Source organism: Palaemon carinicauda, chromosome 2 (genome assembly GCF_036898095.1).
Source record: "Palaemon carinicauda isolate YSFRI2023 chromosome 2, ASM3689809v2, whole genome shotgun sequence".
NCBI lineage: Eukaryota > Metazoa > Arthropoda > Malacostraca > Decapoda > Palaemonidae > Palaemon > Palaemon carinicauda.
In genome coordinates, this window is record NC_090726.1 from 88,833,129 (window position 1) to 88,858,614 (window position 25,486).

Here is a 25,486-nt window from a genome sequence, read left to right on the forward strand (position 1 = left end):
TCAGCAAGCTGACCGTGCGCCGCAGCAGTCCTCCGAAGAGGAGTCTATGAGTGAACTCCCCTGAGGGGGAGAAACACTCGCAGGGGAGACAGACGTTGGACTTAGTTTCCCCCTCGAAAGATGTTTAGGAACGGGGGAAACTCAGTCGGCAGGAACCGCTGGAGAGTCTGGAGGGGCAGAGGAGTTGGATGAAATTAAGTGCGACACCTCTAACACTACAAAGTCAACGAGGGTCAGAGGATCTACCTCTGACGGCGACAATGAATGCTGAACAGAAGCACCTATTCGGATGAACTGCAGCAAAGGTTCCTTGGAGGGCGGACCCGTGAGCCCCAAGGAAGACCAAATCTGCAACAAAGGGGTTAGTGACAAGGCCTCACCCAGGGGGGGATTGATTGATTGAAAGTTTTCTGGCATGAGAAGTGGGGCCACTCCACTAGGGGAAGCAACTCCATCTCTCGAGAACCGGAGTTGGGCGACATTAACATGGTCTACGCTACTACTTGACGGTCTCTCGTAAGAAGCCGAACGAGTAAGAGCTTCGGAGGAGGGTCAGGAGACGGAAGAAGAGGCCTTGGGTTTTCCTCCCTTCGAAGGAACCTTAGAAGGAGAAATATCCCGCTTGGACTTCTTCTTCCACGTCGCCCAAACCTCTCCCACTGGGAGGGAGACCACTCCCTACACTCATTACACTTATCTACACTATCACACCGTTGACCTCTGCATATAGGACAAAGGGTGTGAGGATCTGTCTCCCCCGCCGACATAAACGTCCCACAAGGGCAGCTAGAGAGTCCAGGGGAGGTGCGCGTGGTTGCAGAAGTCAACTTCACAAACACACACTACGATAAAAAGGAAAAGCAAAAGTCAATAATGGCTGCCAATTGTCGGCGAGGATGAAGAGCGGCAACGTTCGTTCACCATCCGAGCCGAAAGCAAAGTGAGCTTAATCACAGGTGTGTGAGGGGGGGCAGTAGCAATCTACCCACCCCTACCCCCGCTAACCTCGCTAGATTTTAATGGCTCGTCATTTCAGCTACGCCGAAAGTAATACCCCTATTAAATAGCGTGGTTTGTATTCCAGTTACGGAACAAATAATTAGTTTATCATATATATATATATATATATATAATCTGCTGAAAAAGCCCTATATTTTGAGCTAGATTTGTCCAAAAAGCGCCAAATAGAGCGGCCGCGGCAAATAGGAAAAAAATGCAGTGAAATGGCAACTATGCAGGTGAGTGGGCGGTAGTGAGTGTCCCCCCCCACTTCTACCAGGGGGTTGGCTGCCACCTTGCTCAGTCTTTATATCCTGAAATTTATTTCCTATCTAAAGAATTAGGGTTTGTATTTGTGTCAGAACAAATCTGGGTGAATCCATCTGATAAACCAATAGTAGTGGCAAATGCATAATGTTCTTACCTTCCTCTCCCTCTTCTCCATCATCCTCGCCACTTTCTCTTTCAGCCTCGAAGTCTAGTTCATCCCTCAAGCCCAAGCTGTCATCACTTCGTCGTTTGGATTTGTTTGTTACTCCTATTTCCTGTTCATCCTTTGGCTCGTCTTCATTTTCCAGCTCGCCATTCAACTTTAAAAATTCAAGAAAAGCAATATTGTTCTGAAGAGAATGCCATGAACCAAATGGTCTGGTTGACTTAAAACATACAAAAGAAGACTTGTGCTTACAAATTAATTATGGCATAAAAAAATATTCGCATAAAACAATAGCAATGAAATTAGTAATCATTACTTTTTTATACAGTAAATTTAATACTAAAACTGGACATTACAAAAAAAAAAAAGGAACCTACAGCAGAATCTCCCTCTGATATTTCTGACAGGCGATCATCTTGATCATTCTTGTTTTGATCCCCAGATCCTGCAGGAGATCTAGGGTTTGAAGGTGCAGGACTCCTCATGCTCTGTGATTCAGTGAAACCTGTTGAACTTGCAGGATCATCAGGAGTCATGGGGCCTCTCCTATTATTAGGATCTTCCACTGTTGGAGGTTCTCTAGAGTTCAGGGCAATTTCTGGTGTTAAAGACTCAAGAGGGCTGGTTGGATATTCTGGAGTCCTTGGGCCACCTAAACTGCTCTGACCATCTAGAGTTCTAGAGCCATCAACACTCGCAGAGTCTTGTAGACTTGCAGGGTCTTCAGGGGATCTTGGTCCATCAACATTGGCAAAACCATCTGGTGACCTTGGGGATTCATGACTGGCAGGATTATCTGGAGACAGAGGCCCATCAGCATAACCATATGGCCTTGGTCCATCAAAACCACCAAGTTCATCTGGTGATTGAGGACCATCAGGGCTTGCAGGCCCATATGGTGGTGATTTTGGACCATCTTGACTTTCAAAGTCATCTAGTGATCTTGGATCTTCCGGACTTGTGATTGCATCAGGTGATCTTGGACCCTCAACACTGGCTACATAGCTAGGAGACCTTGGACCATCTGCATTAGAAGGGTAGTCAGGTGACCTGGGACCATCTTGACTACCAATATCATCCGAGGATCTTGGACCATCAAAATTAGCAAAATCATCAGGTGATCTTGGGTTGATAGGGCTAGCTGGACCTTCTGGCGTGGAAGGACCTCTAAGCTGTCCACGATCTTCAGAAGGTGAGGATCCTTCTGAACAAACACCATTCTCTGGACTCATAGGATAGTCAGGTGTACCAGGCTGATTATTGTAATTTCTTGAATTATCTGGACTCATTGGCTCTTCATCGCCAAAATCATCTGGACTCATAGGATCATCTGGAGTTCTTGGATTATTAGCACTCATGCAATCCTCATAACCCCTAGATTGATCATCAAACCCATCGTTGTCAGGGCTCATAGGGTCAGGGCTTGCTGGGCCATCATTTGAGCCTGGATCATGAGGTGGTGGTGACATGGGTTCATCCCATTCTTGATTAGAACTCTGTGGCTCTGATTCATCCATACTGCTCATACCTGCATAAAGTGAACTTGCATTATTAATCTCATAATGCATACATTTGACAAACACAAACATTTTAAAAGCTAGTACAATCAAAAGTTTAAAAATTAGAGTAAATCAGATAAAAATATGACAAATTCGTAAATAATTTGTATTTTTCCTAACGATACAAACCTTTAGCTATATACAGTAGTAGCGGTATTACTTTCGGTAAAACTGAAAAGATGAGCCATTAAAATTTTAGCAAGGGTTAACTACCCATCCCGCTACTTAGCAGGGGGGGGGGGGGGGGGGGGGCTTTTTACCGCTCCCACTCACACACCTGTGATTTAGCTTACTTTGCCTGGAGGTAGGACTTCAAGGGGGATAGGGTCGGCGGGTAAGTTTGTATAAATAGCTAAAGGTTTGTATCGTTAGGAAAAATACAAATTATCTACGAATTTGTCATTTGTTCCGTAACTGGAATACAAACCTACGCTATTTATTAGGGGTGACTCAACCATTAGGAGGATGGGCGTCCCTGCCAATCTGGTTTTTGGCTTTACCCGGGGGCTCCTTGTATTGATTATGTTGGTAACAAATATAAGGAGTCCCTACATCTTGCTAAACCCTGTTATGCAAGGTCTGCGGCCTACGCAAGTTGTGTGTTGAGATAAGCAGTCTGAAAGTTACTCCGCCTTTGTAGGAAAAACTGTTGGATCAAAACTTTCCCAATACCACCTCGCCAGGGTATGAGGATGCAACAGAATTGACACAATACTAGGTACACAAGGGAGTATGATTTACTCGCATTGGTTGTGGTCAGCTTGTGCAGAGAACCTAGGCTGCTGCTTTCCCCATTAGAGGGGAAGATGAGGAAAAGAGAAAAGGCCAGTCATCCCTTTCATTCATGCAGACTAAAGCTGGGTAACAATGCCCTCAACCTCATGCTACTTGTCCAATAAGGAGCTTAAGGTATACAACCAGCTGTTGTACAGCTACTACAGGACCGACAGAGATTGTATTGAGTTCCTGAGGGTCACATCTTGCAGGAGAAAGGTTGTGAAAGTCACCTGGAGTATTCACACCCTTGTTTGTAGAACCTGCGCCACAGAGTAATCTTCCTTGAAGGGCCAGGGGCATAGCTATGCCCCTGAAACCAAGGCTCGACGTGTTGGAGGAGGATCTGGATTCTGAGCGTAATTGATGACTCTGTGAATCCAGCAGAGATTATATTTTGGTGATCCTCCTCTTGTCTCTCCCAGTGCTGACAACAAGAGAAGGCACCTGGGTGGGCTCTTGCCGTTCTCTTGAGGTAGAGCCTCAAACTTTACCCAGGGTACTGTAACAGATGATCTGGATCGTTAGTTACCGAGTGGAGACTTGATGTCTAGGATCCGTCACCTCTGGAGACTGTCTTGGCAACAAACTCAAGGACGAAACTGAATGTTGCCTTTCACCCTTCTCATAAATGGGCGATGTCGAAAGAGAGACCATGAAGTTCCTCGACTCATTTGGCCGCTGTCAAAGTGTGTAGGAACACCAGGTGAAAATTTGTTGCCGGGTGAAGTGGACCGTAGGGAGGTCTCCTTAGAGACCAGAGAACTCGAACCATGTTCCGAGAGGGAGGTCTCAATTCCGACTGGGGAAAGGCAAGTTTGTAAGTCCGTGTGAGTTAGGAAAGATCTAGCGATGAGGGGATGTCCCTTCCTTTCAATTTGAAAGCAATGCTCAAGGTTGAGTGATCATCTTTACCTGAAACTGAAAATACTCGAGGATTCTGCTATTGCTCGAATAGAGGTATCGAGTGGAGAGATACGCTTTCCCATGACACCAACCATGGAAGACGTTATACTTTGCCTGGTAGACTGATGCCGAGGAATTCCTCAGATATCCAGACAACTTCTTCGTAACTTATTGCAAAAAACCTCTCTGAGGGAGGAGGTACTGGGTAGTCTCAAGCGGGCAATCATAGCGAAGCTATAGTTTGTGGTAGATGTCGAAGTGTGATTTTCTGTGATATGGAGGTTCGGAAACCATTGAGAGGCTGACCTGTGTTCTAGCCTTGTTGAATACCCTTCTCATCAGACAAAACGGGGACGAAAAACAAACGTCATTGTTGTACCCACCGTTGTTGGCATGCCTCTTGCCAGAGAGCCTTGGGGGGTCTAGGACTGGGGAGCAATGAAAGCCTGAGGTTCAGGGGCATAGCGAACAGATCCACAGTTGGAGAATCCCATCGAGTCAGGACTTTGTAGGCCACAAAGTGATCCAAAGACCATTTGGTACACCTTATCTGAGGTGTTGTGCTCAGATTGTCAGCGAGTACATTCCTCTAGCCTGGAATGAAGCGGGCTGATAACAGTACCGAGCAGACTTCAGCCCATCTTAGTATTTATACTGTTAGATGGGAAGAGGCTGCGAACAAGTTCCTTCATACTTGTTGATGTGAGCCACTATGTGGTGTTGTCGCTCATCACACCACTGAGAGCCCGCCAGGAACTGATGAGGCTGTTGAAGGACCGGAAAGTTAGCCTTCATCTCTTGAGAGATTCAAGTGAAGGTACTTTCGGACTCTGTCCAGAGGCCTGAGGTCGTGTGGTGCAGCACGATGGTTCCTCCTTCCTTCTTTTGATGTGTCTAAGCACAGCATCAAGTCCAGGGGGGGTGAAGATGAGAAGGTTACACCCCTCCGTAGATTCTCGACTGCCACCCATCCCTTGAGGTCCGTCTAATCCTCTGGTCCCATGGGGATCAGAATGTCTGGGGAATCGAAGGCCTGATTCCAATCGGACTCAAGCCGTCACTGGAGAGAATGAATCCTGAGGCGACCATCGGAAACTAGACGGGCCAGGGATGATAGGTGTCCGAGGAGACATAGCCACTCTGGGCTGGGAGTTCTTCTCGTCTTGAGAAAGGGTCTTGTGACCTTCTATGCTTTGTTATTCTGTCTTTGATGAGATGTTTTTTGTGGAGATTGGTGTCTAGATCATTTCCGGATATACCAGTCTTTTGAGAGGGAAGTAGGGAACACTTCCCAAGGTTTACCATGAACACCAGATCTTGATAAAAAAAACTTCAGAAGTTTTGGTGCTGAAGCAAGGTTCCACCGAGTCTGCTAGGATCAGTCAGTCGTCCAGAAAACGGAGGACAAAGATGCCAATCCAGTGAGCCCAGGATGGGTGCTGTGGAAAGACCGAACCACAGTGCCCTGAACGGGTATTTCTTGTCTAGACTGAATCTCCGATACTTCCTTGAATATGGATGGTTTGGGACATGGTAGTATGCGTCCTTTAGGTCCACATGCACATGAAGACTTGTGGTCTTACCCCTTGTCCCAACTTCTCCAATACAGTGTGGAAATCGGTCCCAAGGGCCAGCTCCTTGTGGATACTTTCACATAGGAGTTTGTTGACGCTGGGGTCATGACTCGTGGAGGAAAAGATGGGACACGATACCCTGTGTGAGGATTCTTCCCTTGGAGAGAACTCCTTCAACTGATAGAAGTGGGTAAGACAACGCTTGACCCTACCATGCGCCCTGACGGGGTTGATTCTATTCATAAGAAGAGCACCGTTCTAACAAACATTAACCAATGGTCAAGGGCTGGGTATCATGGCTACTGTGCAATTGGAGAGTGCTCGCGAGTAGTCACCTGTCGACAACCCATTGAGGGGGCTGTTGATCGCCTGCCAATTGCTTTAGTGGATCAGTGTGATAGCAAAAGGCGAGTAGTGAGAAGTGTGGTTTGCCTTCCGATCTAGGAAACAATGGACAGAGGCTGACTAGCGAGTCTGAGTGACGAACTGCCGGTGAACAGCAAACTGCTGATGATAGGCGAATCGGTGATCTGTGAGCGGAAGATGGTAACTGACAAGCAGACAAAGACTGTCTGGTCAGTCGGCCAAGAAAGGTTGGCGATCAATGAGTTAGCGATCGGCTTAGAGAGCCCTAAGAAACAGCAGAATGGTTTAATGATTCCTACTGTAGTTGGTGATCGGCAAGCCATTGACGATCAGTGGCCGGAGCTCTGAAAGGAAGCTTGGAAAGCTGACGATTGAGAGCCGTATGGATAGAAAGGTTCGACGATTGGTGTGTTCAGCAAACTGATGACTGGTTATCCACTAGGAATTGGCAATCGGCATGCTAGCAATTGGAGATCGTTAGCAATTGGCAAGACTGGAGGTCAATGGTCAGAGAAAGATGAGCTAGCAATTGGCGATCGGCTAGCCAGCGATCGGCAAACGGAGATCTAGCGATCAGCCGGTTGATGATTTCTCATTGGTGGAAGACGAGGTAACAATTACTGATCGGCGGACAAGTGAACGGCAATCGGCGAGCTGGCAATTAGAGATTGGCGAGCTAATGATAGGCATTTCGCAACGTCCAGATCGTGTTTGCTGACGGTGGGGCTGTCAGAAAACCCCCTGAAGAGAAAGGGACCAAGGGTTGCCTGTGAGGAGTCTCGACCGAGGGTTGATGTGGTGGGTCCGCCTTCGAAGATGGAATGTTCAGGATCTTGAACCCTTCTGTGAAGCCTCTTCCCTCTTTTCCTGGCAGGCGCACTGTAATGCATTTGCAGGGAAGGGAATGGGGCGATGGTGACCTATCAAAATGTTTTCCCTATTGTTCTTTTTGCCTCTTGCGCGAGTGTACAGAAGAGTGCTTGAGCGTTGGCGAACGCTGGTGAGCCGAAGAGCACTTGTGCGCAGGAGAGCGTTTGCATGCAGGAAAGCACTGCAAAGAAGAGCGCTAGCGAGCAGGCAAGCACTGCAAAGGAGAGTGCTGGCGAGCTGGAGCACGCTGACAAGCTGGAGAGCTCTGGCACACAGGAGAGCGTTTGCGAGCTGGAGAGCACTGACGAGTAGGAGAGTGCAGATACGCAGGAGAGCAGGAGAGTGCTGTCGTGATGGTAAGCGCAAGTGCGCTGGCAAGCGTGGATGAGCAGGTAAGCCTGCAAACACTGATGCTGAGAATGGCAAGAACACGCTGAAGAGTGCAGGCTATCAAGGAGATCGCTGGGGCATTGGAGAGCCCTGATGCGTAGGAGTGCTGATGCGAGGGAGAGCGCTAAACCCTGGGGAGCGCTAAACCTTGGGGAGCGTTGACGAGCTGAGCTAGAAAGCGCTGGCATGCTGGAGAGCACTGACGAGATACTGGTAAGCGCCGTCATGTTGGAGAGCGCTGGTGCCCAGCCAAAGGTCTGGAACGCTGTGATGCAAGGCGCGTTCGTGAGGGTAAGTGATGTCTGAGACGAGAACGGAGAAGGCAGGTCTGGAACAGGGATGTGCCCTTTGGAAGGGTGAAAATCCTCTGAAGAGGATCGCGAGCAATGCACAGAAGAGTCCAAGACCGAAGTCCGTGGACTAGCGGCAGCGTCGTCAGGAGAAGGTCCAGGAATGGCAAAGGAGGAGGCGTCTCTTCACTGCAGTTGAAGGCAAACTTCTAAGGAGAAGGGATGATGCCCTCTGGGGGAAAGTGGATCAGCAAGCTGACCTTCAGCAGCAGCAATCCTAAGACGAGGAGTATCTATGAGCAGCCCCTATTGCGAACGAGAGGGGTGATCATTTCGCCTAAGACTATACTCCGCCCCCGAAGGAAGAGACTCAGCAAGGGGGGGAGCATAGTCTAGGCAAAGACAGCAACAGCAGTCGGAGTCGATGAAGTGATGAAAAAGATGCAGAGAAGTTCTCCCTCCGAAGGGAGAAACAACCCAACACCTGGGGAGGAAAACTCTCCCTCAGAAGATAAAGTAGTCCAACCCCTGGCAGGGCTCTAAGATGATCTGCCAAGAGAGCTACCTGAGGAAGCATAGCCAGAGCCACGGGCGTACTTCTAAGGAGAAGGGATGACGCCCTATGGGGGCTAGCAATGTCAGCAGATTCCCCAGGCATGAACAGAAGAGCTTTACTTTGTCGGCTTTCTTAGTCAAACAAAGAACTGCATCAATGAGGAAAAATAAAATAAATTATGTAACAAAATAAGAGCTGCGCACTCTCTTCCCAGGTCGCCATCAACAGGAGAAGGAGAACGGAGGGTAACTTCAATAAAATAGAGATTACAATTATTCAAATCAGCTAAAAGTGGATTTTCATTATAAAATGAAATTTTATTGCATACTTACTGAACAATTATATAGCTGTAGGTTCCCTACGACGGCAGACAATAGATTCAAAACTACCGCGGTGGCGCCGCCATTGCTGATGTAGGTGACGTCATCTCCCTCCACTCGAGGGAGCTACAAGTACAACTGTCCAGGTAACATCAATTCGTTCTGCCCAGCCATCCACTAGTGGGGAGGAAGGAAGGCTTTAATTAATAATTGTTTGGTAAATATGCAATAAAATTTCATTTTATAATGAAAATCCATTTTTATTGCAGTGTCTTACTGAACAATTATATAGCTGATTACCCATTGCAAGGATGGGGGGCTGTGGATGTCAGTTTTACTTCAACAATCGTATACGTTTCTTGAAAATAAAGTACAGTATACCCAAAAGCACTGTTATTGCCTGTAGTACCTTATCTTGTACGAGAGCTACTGCAGGAGCATACTACCTCTGCTCCGTGCTCATCTTACATAGCAGAAGGCTTGGAATATGATCAATGGGTGCCTCTACATGGAGTGGAAGATCCTCGTAGTCATGGTGTTCACCGCTGACTGAACAAAGATACAAGAAAATATCACCCTTGCCCTGGGCTAAGACCAGAAATAACCAACATGAAAAAACTGTCACCTACACCGAAATAAAAACCTTTACCCACCAAAACTAACACTAAAATGATTGGTGAGTACTCCAGGTACATTGTACCCCCAGACTTCCCTTTAACTAGCCAACCTTGGTATAAGGCGAAACATAGGCTAACAGAGGGAGCAACCCCCTATGTCGTTCCTCCCAACACCGTGCCAGGTACCGAACGCTGACCGAGAAACCTACAATCTTCAAACACTGTTTCGATTTCTTTCAAATAATGCGTAGCAAACACATATCTAGACCTCCCAAAGAGTACTTTGTAGGATAGCGGATAGCGACTAGTTGTGTCGAAAAGCGAATGAAGTCGCTACCGTTTGAACTTCGTGCACTTTCACTCTCAGTAAAGGAAACACTGCGACGTTAGCTAAAGAATGTGCTTCTACAATTAACTCTCTCAGAAAACTCTGTTCTGCGGAGATAATATCTTAACGCCCGCACAGGATATAAGAGTCGTTCTTCTTCCTGGCCTATCAAGACTGTCAGGTTTTTGAGAACAAATTTTCGTGGCCACGGATTAGAAAAGTTGCGCGAATAATGTATGTGCGACGAATCGCAACACTATTGCCGAAATAATTTTGATCGTTGATTAACTGTAATATTTTCTTGAAAAAAAGCGAACATGTTCTAAAACAAAATATACATTTAAAGAGGCGATCATTTCACCTTTGGTTTACCCCTCCTCTGTATGTGAGGGGCTAGCCAGCGTTCATTACACAGAAAACGGATGTCTGGTTACCTGTGGGCGGAGTTTGAAACGTTCGTAAACATAATGAAAAGCCCGCGAAGTTGTTATCGTTCTTTTAACGTCAGCTAACAACGTTCCATCGGGACTAATTGCTCGAAACAATAACCCTGTAAGGATAGAATAAAAGGTCTCGGAAGCTTATCGTGTAAAAAGCAAGCTGCTATACCCAGGGTACAATGATGGGGCAGGATGCCTCCATCAAACGGTAGAACCGAGTTTAAGACAGTAACCTCGCGGTTTTGTCTTGGATAGAGCGCATGCTCCAGGACGGCCTACGGCCTTTATGAATTTTAAAAACACCCATTGAAGTTCTGTAAACACTTCTCAAGAACGAGCCTCCCGTAAAGGGTGAAGTCTCGTATGTGGGAGTTTGCTTCAAGAATGCCATACACAATTGCCATCGACCACTTACTCGAAGGGGTTGCCATCTAACGCTTTCTCGCTAGTGAAAAACTACTTACTTTTAGTTTTATTTTTAGGAGTTTATTTCTCGTCCTCCATCAGACACTAAGAGTCCGTTCAGGCGGGCCTTGATGTGTGAAAATAATTTCTTTCCGGTTTATATTTCGCTCTGTATCTTTTCAGTTGTTCGCCAGCATTTGTATTCAGGCTTCATAGTTTTCAGATCACTACTATAACACTTTCCAAAGAGATAAGACTTCAGGTTTTTCTTGACAGTTGCTACCATCTAGATCAGGCAAAGCCTGCCATGGCTGCTAACCTAATCACTCGAAGTGGGAAGGTGGAGGAAAAAATTACGGTGGTTCGTTCGAAAATGAAAGGATCGGTGCTGGCGAAACCAGACTAGCTGATATAGTAATCAGCTGGGAGCGTAGAGTGATGTAACAAGTCACACCTTTGGAAGGCCCATCCCGTAATGGGGGGGGGGAGGTCGACCATAGAGTTTTCAGAAACCTCTGGATTGCGGAAACCGAGAGATTCGGTCCAACTCGGGCGATGTAAAGAATATTTTAGCTGCTGCAAACGCGGACCTTCTAGTTACCTCCACCAAGCCAGAGAAGTCCCCCTGGGAGGAGGCAGAAATTCCCATAGGTTCCTGGTTCCTTATTGCTTAATCTGCAAAATGAGTTTGCGGGCACTCTATCACTTTATAGATAGGTGCAAAGCTTCTAAGCTTATTCTTATTATTGTTATTAAGTTTAGATTACCATAGAACCTATACCTCTTCTTAATAAGCTTTGACAGAGGATAGGCGAAAGTTGCTTTCCCGAGTTCTCTCTTGACCTTCAACCAATCTTCTATATCACGAAGCAAATGTTTAGTAGCCTTGGAAAGAACGAGCTTCGGGAGAAAAGGATCGAAATTCTTCCTTCTCATCAGGAAGATGGAAGCAGCTGGGAGCGGCTGCTACGAAGTAATCCGGGTACAGTACATGTCGAGAAGGTAGCGTAAAAGTTTCGAATAATACGAGAGAGGAATAGAGTCTGCTCTAAGTCCTCCACATCATCCGAAGAGATAGACGACAGAGACGGTTCTTGATTCAACTCATTATTCTTCGTACATTGTTTGTTTTCTTTCATCCAGCTCATCAGCTCTTGCAACTGTCGACCTGAAGTCCTTTAGCTGGAATTCTAGGCTAGGACGTTCCCAATACCACTTCATCAGGGTATGGGGGACGCGACAGTATTAGCTTAATACTAGGAACACAAGGAAGCATGGTTTACCTGCAGAGGTTTGAGGTCAGCTATGCAGAGAACCCAGAATGCTGCTTTCCCCAAGAGAGGGGAGGAGGATGAAAGAAGTAAGGGCCAGATATACTTCTTTCATTCCTGCAGTCTAAAACTGGATAACAATGCCCTCAACCTTCTGCTACCTGTCCATTAAGGAGCTTGAGGTTAGACCAGCTATTGTGCAGCCACCACAGGGCCGATAGAAAATGTATCGAGGCTCCTGTGGGTCAAGTCCTGCAGGTAGTGGGCTGTGAAGGTCGTTAGACGCTTCCAGACTCCAGCTTGTAGCACCTGCGTCACAGAGTAGTTCCTCTTGAAGGCCAGGGACGTTGCGATGCCTCTGACATCGTGTGCTCTAAGGCGACGTGACGGAGGAGGATCTGGATTCAGGGCATGATGGATGACCCTTTGAGTCCAGGCTAAAAAGGCATTCTTGATGACCCTCCTCTCCGTCCTCCCTGTGCTCCCAAACAGGGCTTGCACTTGAGGACGAACTGCAGCTGTTCTTTAAGATAACCCCTCCGACTCCTTACTGGGTATAGTAGGAGAAGGTCTGGGTCACCTGTTACAGAACGGAGACTCGAAATCCTGAAGGAGTCGAACCGAAGGTCTGGGACTCCAAGATTTTGAGTCTAGTAACCAACTCAGGGACGAACCTGAACGTTACCTCCACCTATCCTCTTGAATGGGCGACATTGTACGAGAGATCATGAAGTTCGCTGACACGCTTGGCCGAGGCCAGAGCGAGCAGGAGCACCGTCTTCCAAGACAGGTGGCGATCAGAAGCCTGGCGTAATGGTTTGCAAGGAGATCTCTTAAGAGCCCTAAGAGCCTGAACCATGTTCCATGGAGGAGGTCTCACTTCCGATTGGGGGCAGGTAAGTTCGTAGTTTCGTATGAGCGAAGAAAGATCCAGCGAGGAGGAAATGTCTATTCCTTTCAGCCTGAAGGCCAAGCTTAAGGCTGAGCGATAGGCTTCCACCGCCAAGAGCGAAAGGCGCATTTCCTCCCGCCGATATACAATAACTCCGCTATTGCTGGAATAGTAGCATCAAGGGAAGAGGTACCTCTCCCACGACACTAACCACAGAAGATTCTTCACTTCGGCTGGTAGACCCCTGCGGATGACTTTCGCAGGTGTCGAGACATCCGCTCCGCAACTTGTTGCGGAACGCATCTCTCTGTGAGGAGATGCTGGATGGTCTCCAGGCGTGAAACCGAAGCGATGCTACGGCTTGTGGTAGATGTTGCAGTGTGGTTGTTTGAGTAGCTCGTGTCGTGGGGGAAGCTCTCTCAGGAGTTCCGTCAGGAGATGCAGAAGATCCGGGAACCACTCTGCATGATGCCGCAGCGGAGCTATCAGAGTCATCGACAGGTTGACCGATAGTCTGGTTTTGTTGAGCCCCTCCTAAACAGACAGAACGGTGGGAAGACGTAGACGTCGATGTTGTCCCACCGTGTAGGAGGGCATCTTGCCAGAGTGCCTTGGGGTCTGGGACTGGGAGTAGTACAGCGGCAGCTTGAAATTCAAGGCTGTCGCAAACAGGTCCACAAGGTCAGGACTTGTTGGCTACCTGGGGGGGGGGGGGGGGGAAGACCACTCGGTACTCTCTATCTGTGAGGCCCTGCTCAGACTGTCAGAGAGCACAATCCTTTGTCCGGAATGAAGTGAGCCGATAGGGTATTGAGTGGACTTCGGTTCATCCCAGTATCTCTACTGCGAGATGAGAAAGTTGTCGTTCACGGAATGACTCGCCAGGGTCTGTTGGAAGTGTTGAAGGGCCAGAATACGGCCTTCATTCCTAGCAGATTGATTTGGAGGTACCCTCCTGTTTCTGACCATAGGCCTGATTCAGAACGTGCCCCCCCCCCCCCCCCCTTGTTTTGACGAGTCCAAGAACAGCATCAAATGCGGGGGAAGGACAAGAAGATCCATTCCCTTGCAAAGGTTTCCGTAGGTCAACTACCACTGCAGGTCCATTCGTTCCGCAGGTCCCAAAGGGCCCAGAATGTCCGGGGAATCGTTGTCTTGATTCCACCGGGACTTGGGCCGCCGATGCAGGGATCTCATCCTGAGGTGGCCGTTGGAACTAGCCTGGCCAAGGAGGAAGGGTGACCTAGGAGGCATAACCAAGATTGGGCTGGAAGCTCTCCTCGTCTGAGGAAAAGGTTCTGCGACTCTCCTCAGCCTTGCTATCCTGTCATCTGATGGGAAGGCTTGGAGATTGGAGTCTAATATCATGCCTAGATATCCCAGTTGTTGAGACGGAGGCAGAGAAGACTTCTCGAGAATTACCATGATCCCTAGATCTTGGCAAAGTCCCAGAAGCTTGTCTCGGTGTCGAAGAAGGGCCGATTCCGAGACTGCCTGGGTTAGCCAGTCATCCAGAAAGCAAAGGAGACGGATGCCGCTCCTGTGGGGCCATGAAGATAACAGGGTGAACATTCTGGTGGACACCTGCGGTGCTGTGGAGATATCGAAACACAGCACCTTGAACTGGTATAACTTGTTGTCTAGGCTGAATTTCAAGTACTTCCTGGAAGACAGATGGATTGGGATCTGGAAGTACTCGTCCTTCAGATCCAGTGTACACATGAAGTCTTGTGGTCTCACCACAAGCCTGATTGACTCTGCTGTCCTACGCTGAACGAAGTTTGTTCAACAAACTTGTTCAGGGCTGAGAGGTCGAGACAGGTCTCCAGCCTTCAGACGCTTTCTTACAAGAAAGAGTCGACTGAAGAAGCCAGGGGGGGGAGCCGTCGATGACCTTTTGGAGAGCATACTTCTAGAGCATGGTCTCGATTCCTGCCCGAAGGGCTAGCCCCTTTGCCGAACCCATGGCATAGGAGCTCAGCGACGCTGGATTCGCTGTCAGTGGAGGTAGAGATGTAAAGAACGGGACGCAATATCCTTGGCTGATCACGGAGATCGTGCAGGAATCGGCCCCGAGTTGTTGCCACCTGAGCGCGCAACCTTAGGCATCCCCCCACAGGGGACCATGCAGGGGGGTTGCCTCAGCTGCTCCCTCAGGATCATTGCCTCCCCAGGAGGACTTCCCGCCCTTCTTGTCTCTGACAGGAGGGGGCTGCTGTTTAGACACCTTGTCTTAGCTGCCGGGGCCGGTTCCGATGTCCTAGGCTGACGAGGCTGTTGTTGTTGAGGCGCTGGAGGCTTGTAGGGTCTGGATGTAAGCGGCTTTGGAGGAGTGAATCGTGATTCAACTTTCTCCATCTCTCAGCTGTCCGTTCCCCGTCCTTGGGCTCAAAACAAGGTCTTTCCAAGGGTGGAAGAGTGTCTGAGCTTGCCGACATCCATGGTTGGGACCTCCGAGAGGAACCTCTCGGTCACTGCATCTCAATGCTTCAACATCGAGTTTGCCCACAAGTTCGAAACTTGGTGAGCAGGGAAACGATGGTGCTCGTGCCCGAGAGGAGGAAAGTTTCCATGACCTTCCTGGAGTTCTCCTTGGACAAATACTCGGATCGCAACAGGATGCCCAGAGATCCAAGCCAAACGACCAGCCACGAAGTGGCCCGCATGGCACACTCTCCGGCTTTCTCCTGGCTTAAGATCTCCGAAGACAAGAATGTCACCTGCCGGGCGGAGAATTTCTCAAGAGAAAAACTCCCTGGTAAGCCTCTCCACAGAATGGTGGAGAGGAAGGGCTAAACCAGGTTCCCCCATGATCTTGAAGTACCTCCTCTGCTGACGGCTGACAGACGCAGTGTCAGCGACTCCCGCTGGGGGGAAGGGAATCGAACGATCCTGAGGAGTAGAGATGATGGGGCCTGCCTGAAAAGAAGGAGAAGAATGTTGCCCAGACCTCTCTGAAGATTCTTCCTGCTCTTGCACGTGCCATGCTCTGCGTTTACGGGGTGAAGATCGTGATCTGGAAGTACGCGCTCCAGAAGACTCGCCAGGTTGCCCGTGTTGCGAAAACCCGACGGGAATCGCGGTCGAAATCGCCCTGGCGCTCGCGCGATGGTAAATCGTTGGTTCACGCGCAAGCGAACGTGGGTGCGCCCGCGCACGTGGGCGCGAGGCGAAAGTGCGCGAGGCGAAAGTGCGCGTGGGCGCGCAAGTGAGGGCGAGCACTGGCGCGTAGGCGAGCGATGGCGGGTTTGGGCGAGCGATGGCGGGTTTTGGCGAGCGATGGCTCACTGGCGGGAATCGCGCTAGCTTAGGTGTCTCCTGGACGGCACGGTGAAGTGGAAGCGTGCTGGCGCGTTGGAACTGGAACCGTGCGTGGGCGCGCTTGGCGCGAAACTTCAGAAGGGCGCTGCGAGTCCAGAAGAACCTGTGAGCGCCTGTGCGCTAGCGTAGGAACTTCTTGAACTGCGCGCGACGAGGCAGGAACCAGGAGATCGTAGGAGCGTAGTTGAGTGGCCAGACGATATCAGCGAGGGTGCAGAACCATAGCGATCGTCAGCGAGGAGGCGAAGGAATAAACTCCCTGCCTGCGCCCAGATCCAAAGATCGTAGGCGCGTGGACGAACGTTGGCGCGTATTGTACACATCAGGAAAGGGGGGCGCAGATGCGCGCTGGCGAGCAGGTGAACGTGGAATTCAGTGAAGAAATAATCTCCCTGCTTGCGCCCAGATCCGGAGATCGTGGGTGCGAGGGCGAACGTTGGCGCGCATTGCGCACATCAGAAAAGGGCGATCAGATGTGCGCTGGCGAGCAGGCAATCATGGGCGTTCAGGAGACCGTTGGTGCACATGGCACGTAGCCGCACAGAAGGTCTCAGAAGAATTAGCAATCAGGAGGAGTGTTGATTCAGCAGAAGTCTGGTCCACAGCAGGAGGGCATTTGCGAACTACTGCGCGCGACCGCACACGAGAACGAGGTTGCACAGGTAAAAGACCTGGCACAAAAGGGACTTACATTGTGAGATAAGCCCTTTGGAAAACGGGGTGGAGTGGCACCCACTGCGCTTTTGCGTCCAGGAACAGAGAAGGAAGACAAGAAGATCTGGCAGGTGTCGGAGATCACGAACGAACTGCCGACAGGTCTAGCGAAGCAGCTGCAACGGTCTGTTCTCATCGAGGAGGATCCTCTGCGGCTGAAGATGAAGATGACCACGGACAGGAGCACCATCATCAGTCCTCCGAAGAGGAGTCTCTGTTAGTGTACTCCCCCGAGGGGGAGAGACACTCGCAGGAGAGACCATTGTACTCAGCTACCCCCTCGAAGGATGTTCGGAAGGGGAAACTGAGCCTTCAGCAACAACAGCAGGGGAGTCCTCCGAAGAGAAGTCTCTAAGAGCGTCCTCTCTCGCGAACGAGAGAGGTGAACACTTCGTAGAAGAGACAGGAAGAACTGATGAAGGCGCCCCTTAGGGCCGTTGGATCAGCAAGCTGACCATAAAGAGCAACCCTCCGAAGAGGAACTCCTGCAGCTGCTCAGCCCCTTGAGCGTAGCTGCAAGTGCGCCGGCTCAGCACCAAGAGCATAATCGAACGAACTCCAAGGTCCGGCCTTGCAACCGCTCAGCCCCTTGAGCATGGTTACAAAAGCGGTCGCTCAGCACCAAGAGCATAACTGCCCGAGGACCAGAAATTATTAAGGTAAGAGAAGTTGCCCCCCCTGAAGGAGAAAACCCTCATACCTGGGAAGGGAACCTCCCTCGGAAGGGAAGTTACCCACCCATGGAGGCAAACCTCCTGAGCGTTCTAAATGAACTAAGGAGCTGACAGTTGTCACGGGAGAACTTCTAGGAGAAGGGAACGCGCCCATGACGAAGTCGTAGAGGAGGCGTCAACAGCAGACTCCCCAGGCCCAAACAGGACAGCTCTGCTTCGTTGGCACATTAGGCAAACGAAAAACTAGATAAAATAAAACAATTAGTTAACATTTATTCCCCCGGGGAAACTCCGAAGAGGAACCCCTGAGGGAAAAGAACATAAGAATTACGCACCAGGAATGCGCCCTCCTCTCCCACTGACACTCACGGGAAGAGGGGGAAGGCGGAGAACTGTAACAAAACAGAATTATAACAATTATAATTATGTAATTCATCTAAGAATGTTCACTAATAGTAAGAACGAATGAACCCCGAAGGGAAGCATTCTACACAGAAGCTGAAAAGTTAACAAATACAATTAGATTTAATTAAAAATAATTGAGACAAAATAAACATAGCAGCACCTCATCCCGCAACGGGAAGGAAGCTACCGTAATACGTAGTAGAAATGAAAGGGTGAACGACCTCAAGGAGAGAGAGAGAGACCATAGTCAAACTAAACTCCCATGTTCCCTACGCTGATAGACCAAGTTCCCCGTAGGGAAGGAGGAACAGCGGAGAAACATTAATAAATAAAGTCCAGCGATGACGATTCCCCACGGCGCCCGCCGAAGGGAGACCGAAGGACCAAGGGAGAGCTCGCGACCCATGAAAAGTCACCGTGGTGGCCTGGGACCACACGGAGAAGTTGTCGTACAAATGAGTGGACTTCCTACACACACACACACAGCACAAACACTGAAAAGGAAATTTACTGTATTTCTATACTCAAATATATACATAAACAAGAATGTATATATATATATATATATATATATATATATATATATATATATATATATATATATATATAAGTATAAGAAAAGTAAGTAATTAAGTAAGACAAAACATAAATGGCTGCCATGCGAGGACGGGACAGAGACGTCTGTTCATCGTCCGAGCCAAAAGTGAAGTGAAGCAGTTCACCGGTGTGTGAGGGGGGGAGGGGTAGCTTGCTACCACTCCCCTACCCCCTTGCTAACTAGCGCGGAGGTAATACACCCTCGTTAAAATTCTAATGGCTCATCATTTCAGCTACGCCGAAAGTAAACCCTATGTAAATAGCGTGGTTTGTATTTCGGTTACGGAACAACTCATCTTTCCTGCGATGAGGGTGAACGACCTGTGCTACGGCAGCAGGAACGTTCGAGGGAACGTCTGCACGATTGATGAAGCTTCTCGTTCCCTTTGGCCGTCCGACATTACTTCTCTCACGGGTTCGAGAGCTCGAAAGAGGTCGTAGGCTGGGCGAACGACAAGACCGTGCAGACGCACCCTCCACAACTCTGAATACATTCGAGACACTATCCACATTTCCGACAATCACGATTTTTCAGTACCTTTAATTCAGAAAAATTTTTATTTCTATCCGCCGCTAATGACTCAACTTTTTTACCGAGAGCCAGAATAGCGGTAAACATGTCTTTAAGAAACGGATCCTTCGGTTGTTGATCTACCACTATGGAGGAAGGAATAGGATCATTAATATTAGATAAGGCTACATCAACAGATCGTGACGAACTACGCCTAACCCTGTCCCTCTCTAGTCTTTTAACATAACGTTCGTATGTTACCCATTTAGTTTCCGTTAATGAAAAACATTCATTACATCGATCATCAAAAGAACATGGTTTCCCCCTACATTTAACACAAATATTGTGTGGATCAATAGAACCCTTACGGAGTCGAGTACAACACCCTTCAGTAACACACTTACGAATGATAGGGGAGGGGTCGGCCATATTGAATGGTAAAGAGAAAGACCGACAACAAAAAAACAAAGGTTAAATTAATAAAAATAACCCCGAACCAAAAGATTTCAAGATTAAATGAAAAGGAGAACAATTAAACAATAGCCCAAACTCAAAAAACCTTGTACATCACCAAATACGTCCAGAGTAAAACAGCGAGAGCGAATTTTCAATATGACAGCCAGCGAAGCGGCCAGAAGAAGATCTGAGGCTTGTAGGTATAGTTCCACCTACGGTACCGCCAGGGCGCTTTTGTACACCTGGTATATATACGATAGCGCGAGACTTGAAATTCTGCCAAGGCGTCAGGAGACTTTACCCATTATATAACCAGCGGGTAAGTTTTATATTTAAAAGTGTCATTTAGTATCGGTACATCGTAAATTGTAAGCATTGTCGATGGTTGTCAGTGCATTTTCATGAGTACTTGTTTTCTAAGTAAAATTGGATTAGAGAATGGTTTTCGTGGCATATTTCTATGTGTTTTTAAAGAACTTGACAATGATTTTTCTTGGAAATACACAGGTTGTGGAGTTGAGACAGTTGATACCCAACTCCAAAACTATGAATTTGCACTGATAATGATCATCAAATTCCTTCAAAACACATGAAAATATGCCAGAAAAACTATTCTGTTATCCACAGGAAATTATTGGCAACTTATGCGCATTTACAATTTTGTTTATATCCTTCCCTTCAGTTTTAGCATGACTATTGTCACAAGAAGACATCTCCAAAAGGGAAGTGCAGTGCAATATATTTCAAAATTTAGTGTAATTTCATCTTTTAGATTAAGGTGAAAACACTCTCCGTTCGGTATGCAGCTACTGTTGCTTGTCTGTAAGTAAAAATTATCCCTGAAATAATGATCCACGTGATTACATGCACACCACATCTATGTGCAGCTTTCCATAACAGAGGAGCAGTGAAAACATATCAATTTTGCCAGAATAAGGAGCCATGGCAGGGCAAACACCATTAGAAGGACGTGATGCAAATCATAATTATACTTTCATTTCTAACTACTTACACAAATAATAGATTGGTTTGACTGGTCATCTTGTGTTTACAGTATTATATATTTATGCCAATTATTATTGCTGCTAATCACTTTTTTTTTACTTTTTCCCCATCCAAAACCCTGGTTTCACACTGATTCCTCATAATTGTTTTCATAAGGACAATTTAGGAATGGGTGTTTACTGCCACTATTCATAGTAAAAAATTGATAAAACCGGATAGCAGGTAGGAAAAATATGTGGTTTGAGTATTTGGCTAAAAATTAAACTAAAAATTAAAGAATCATTTATATACCAAAGTTAGTTTCACAATTTACAGAATACAAAATTATGATTTAGTATTACCTTGCCAGGAGTGATGCTAGTTTGGAAGCAAATAAAGGGCGAGACTTAAACCTTCGAGTAAGCTAAGGCTACGGCAGTCTGAAGGGGGATCGCAGGGAGGCCCTTGCGGTAGGTAAAGCTATGGCTCCTAAGTTAGGTTAGGTGGTGTTTTTTGTGTTTCTCATTTAAAATGTGGTTTTTCAGTCACATCTGAAATTTTAAGCCACCATTCTATCGCAAACACCCACCTAGGCTCCCACCTCTTACTTCCTCCAGGAGTATTATAGGTTACTTATGTAAACTTAGAAAAAAAAAATTGAAAAAAACAGGTGTTTGCTTTATAGATATCAAGAATATATCTACCGCACGGTATATAATGCAAGGACTTATATAATAGGAAAGAAATAAAGGAAATATGTTTGACTCATGTATTTTGTGAGATATCGAGGATATTGCTACCGATCTGTGGTTAGGGTACATAACAGCTCAAGCAACCATGACTAGCATAGTGGGGTAAATCTGCGTAACCTAGAAATCAACAGAACTCCCAATACAAACACGTTGGAAATGTGCCCATCGGACTATATACGTATCTTTACAGACACGGCTTACTAAGCTATTGCTGAACCACTCTTACACATTGGAAAGTTGCAACAGCGATTGCTAAGCGAAATGACCCAATATTTCAAAGTCATATGTGCCTATTCTTAGTAACCTAACAGCACTTTAAGATATAAACACTTGCTAATATTAAAGTTCAATTTTAATTCCAGATCAAAATTTACATTACCATCGACTTAAGGTTGAATTGTGCAGTTTTAATGAAGAACCTGCAGAACAATTGAGTTACACACCAACTGTAAACAAAGTTGGCGATCAACTGTTACCCACAATGCCGTGTTCAGCCGGTCAAGTGAGCGACGACATTCATTTTGTAAACAAATGGGTTTCATATTTAAGAAAATGTATCAGACGTCAGTTTCAACTTTTAGATTACAGTATATATTTTAACCATAATGTTTCACTTATATACTGCATTGGTTGACAATGATAGTTTAGCCTAGCATTGTTGTTTATTACCTTGCCAAATATATTTATGGATATAAACGCAGCAAGTGCGCGAAATATAGTTTAAAACATTTAAAGAACTGCAATGCAGCAAATTGCACAGCAATATTACTTACTTTAATGGCTGCTTTCTAGTCCTAGTCCTAGATAGCAGGGGGAACCCTACTCTTGACATGCTTTACCAAGGAGAATGCTAACATATAAATCTATCATGCAGTTGCAGAGCTTATTTCATCCGATGACTAAGAAAGTTTATAATCTTGCAAAGAGTTTTGATCACCTGCTACCACTCTCAAATGTATGGACATTTTGAAAATGATTACAAGTTCACGACTGATGTTAAAAGGTGTGGGAAATGATCAGGAAAATACTCCATTATGGAATGTAGCTCACAACAGATAAAATGTTTAAACTACGCTAAGTTGAGCAAACCAGATGATTATGTAGTGAAATCAAAGAAGTACAAAGATTGTTATTTGACATTAAAGAGACCAACAAAACATACAGACTAATGTTACTAAGGATGTCATAAACAATGGCTTTGTAAATATGCAATATGTTGGTAGTAACACTATTCAAATACGAGAATTGATAAATGAGAAATATTTTGACATATTAGCATTATCTGAAACATGGTTAAATATGATGAATAAAATTGAATACGATACACGTGTCTACTGCTGAAAAATACTAAAGGCGTGAGTGTTGTGACCCGACCTATTTGAGACGTTAAGTGCTCTGTCAGACTCGCTCTGAGCTGTGTTTTAGCTTATATTTTTTCGTTTATGAAATCTTTGAAAATACTAGTTAATCTCATGGAAAAACTAAAGTTAAAAATAAAAGTACGTCGTGACGGCTAATTGCCCCCTGTGTAGATACGTCTTCGAGGGGGAAAAGTACGATTACAATTACTTGGCCCAATCTTATTCTACATCTATACAATAAATTGGTCTATCGAAAATGCTACGAAGGCATGGCGTGAAGTTCAAACCATTTGCAGATGACACACAATTTTACCTCTCCATAAATTATATACATGACACTACTGAAACTCTAAACCGAATCCTTGATAGTGTTAGAGAATGGATGACATTTAAACAGCTAAAATTGATTGAGAACAAAACTGAATTCATGGTGGTGGGTAAGAGAAACAGCGTGAGAAACTTGAGTGATATTCAAATGAACATAAATAATGACTCGGTGCCGATATCTGGTAAAGTTCGAGATCTAGGTGTATTTCTTGACTGTAAACTGTCTCTAAATGCCCAAATAAATAATGTAATAAAACTGCTGGCTATCATCTAAGAAATATTGCGTTTATGGAAAAGTATCTGGACGAAAATTCTGTAAAGAAACTTGTGATAAACTGTGTTGTTACCAGGATTGACTACTGCAACTCTATCTATTACAATTTACCAAAAGTACAACTTAAGAAATTAAAAAAAAAACATAATAAACAGAGGAGCAAGACTGATAAAAGGTGTCCCACCTAGAGAAAGAATTACCCCTATACTAATTTATTTACACTGACTGTCAATTAAAGCGAGAATTGGATTCAAAATATGTACAATAACCCACCAGGTTATCAGAACCGGGCGTCCAAAATACTTAATGCTACATATTGCGCAGCGAACAAATCGTGTCGACACGAGAATAGTTACAGATGGCTTCAAACTGTTGGAACCTAGATATATGTCTACTTTAGGCTCGAGGGCCTTTAAATATGCGGCCCCGAGACTATATAAGCTCCCACGAAACATTCGAACGATTGAAGACATTAAGGTTTTCAAGAGGAAACTGAAGACTTTCTTATTTAAAAAATTATACAACAGTGACGATTTAACAGTAAATGAACAATACGTGATCTGCTACGATAAATACTCTGAACGAACAAGGTAAAACGACAGCGGAGGTCCTGCAGAGAGTAGGGTTCTCCAGCTGTATGGGACCGGAAAAGCAGCCATCAAAGTATGTAAGTAAGAAGTGTGTCTTTACGGAGGCAAAAATCAGTGATAGAAAAAATGAAATAGATTTATCCACACTATGTATACAAAGAGAGGATAGTCACGATAATTATGCCATAATGAAGGAGGAATTGAAAATAAAAGACCTCAATATATAGACGAACATGAAGAGAAAATCGCTGAAATGGAAAACCGAATCGCGGAGCAAATTCCAGCCAGACTGCCGGCCTGAATACTACTGATCTTATTGAAATATTGATAATTATAAATGAAATTGCAGAGAGAATTGATAAGCATTGAATAAGATGAACTAGAAATATTATCAGTGGGAAAGTTGAAAGGTAGCAGCCATCCATTGAGATACCACAATTATTATTATTATTATTATTATTATTATTATTATTATTATTATTATTATTATTATTATTATTATTTCTAGCCAAACTACAACCCGAGTTGGAAAGGCAAGATGCTATAAGCCCAAGGGCTCCAACAGGGAAAAATAGCCCAATGAGGAAAGGAAATAAATAACGGATGAGAAAAAATTAACAATAAATTATTCTAAAAACATTAACAATATCAAACAGATGTGTCATATATAAACTATAAAACGACTTATGGTAGCCTGTTAAAAATAAAAACATTTGCTGCAAGTTTGAACTTTTGAAGTTCTACTGATTCAACTACCTGATTAGGAAGATCATTCCACAAATTAATCACAGTTGGAATAAAACTTCTATAATACTGTGTAGTATTGAGCCTCATGATGCCTAGTATTACGAACAGGATGGAACTGTCCGGGAAAATCTGAAGGCAAAGGATGGTCAGAGTTATGAAAAATCTTATGCAACATGCAAAATGAGCTAATTGAACGACGGTGCCAAAAATTAAAATCTAGATCAGGAATAAGAAATTTAATGGACCGTAAGTTTCTGTACAACAAATTAAGATGAGAATCAGCAGCTGAAGACCAGGCAGGAGAACAATACTCGAAAGAAGGTAGAATTAAAAAAAAATAAAACACTTCTTCAGAACAGATTGATCACCGAAAATCTTAAAAGACTTTCTCAATAAGCCAATATTTTGTGCAATTGAAGAAGACACAGACCTAATGTGTTTTTCAAAAGAAATTTTATTGTCGAGAATCACGCATAAAAATTTTAGTCATACAAAGTTATAGAAACATTATCAATGCTAATATCCGGATGTTGAGTAGCCGCGATCCTTGACCTACTTACAATCATACTTAGAGTTTTGATAAGATTCAACTTCATAACCCATAATTTGCACCATGCACTAATTTTAGCTAAATCTCTATTAAGGGATTCACCAACCACAGATCTACATTCAGGGGATGGAATTGATGTAAATAGAGCAGCATCATCTGCATATGCAACAAGCTTATTTTCTAGACCAAACCACATGTCATGTGTATATAGTAAGAAAAGTAATGGGCCA

At 45.7% G+C, this 25,486-nt stretch overlaps 1 protein-coding gene across 21 annotated transcripts in view; it reads right to left on the reverse strand.

Moving 5' to 3' along the window:
* LOC137625896 (zinc finger CCCH domain-containing protein 18-like) overlaps positions 1-21,921 on the reverse strand; it is a 384,898-nt gene extending 362,977 nt beyond the window's left edge. For all 21 annotated transcript variants that reach the window (XM_068356883.1, XM_068356874.1, XM_068357032.1 and 18 more), the window contains exons 1-3: positions 21,787-21,921; positions 1,813-2,963; positions 1,424-1,589 (exon numbers count right to left, since the gene is read on the reverse strand). In XM_068356883.1, coding sequence (XP_068212984.1) covers positions 1,424-1,589; positions 1,813-2,961 — 1,315 coding nt within the window. In that variant the 5' untranslated portion in view covers positions 2,962-2,963; positions 21,787-21,921. The remainder of the gene's footprint in view (positions 1-1,423; positions 1,590-1,812; positions 2,964-21,786) is intronic.
* Between the last annotated feature and the right edge of the window lie 3,565 nt (positions 21,922-25,486).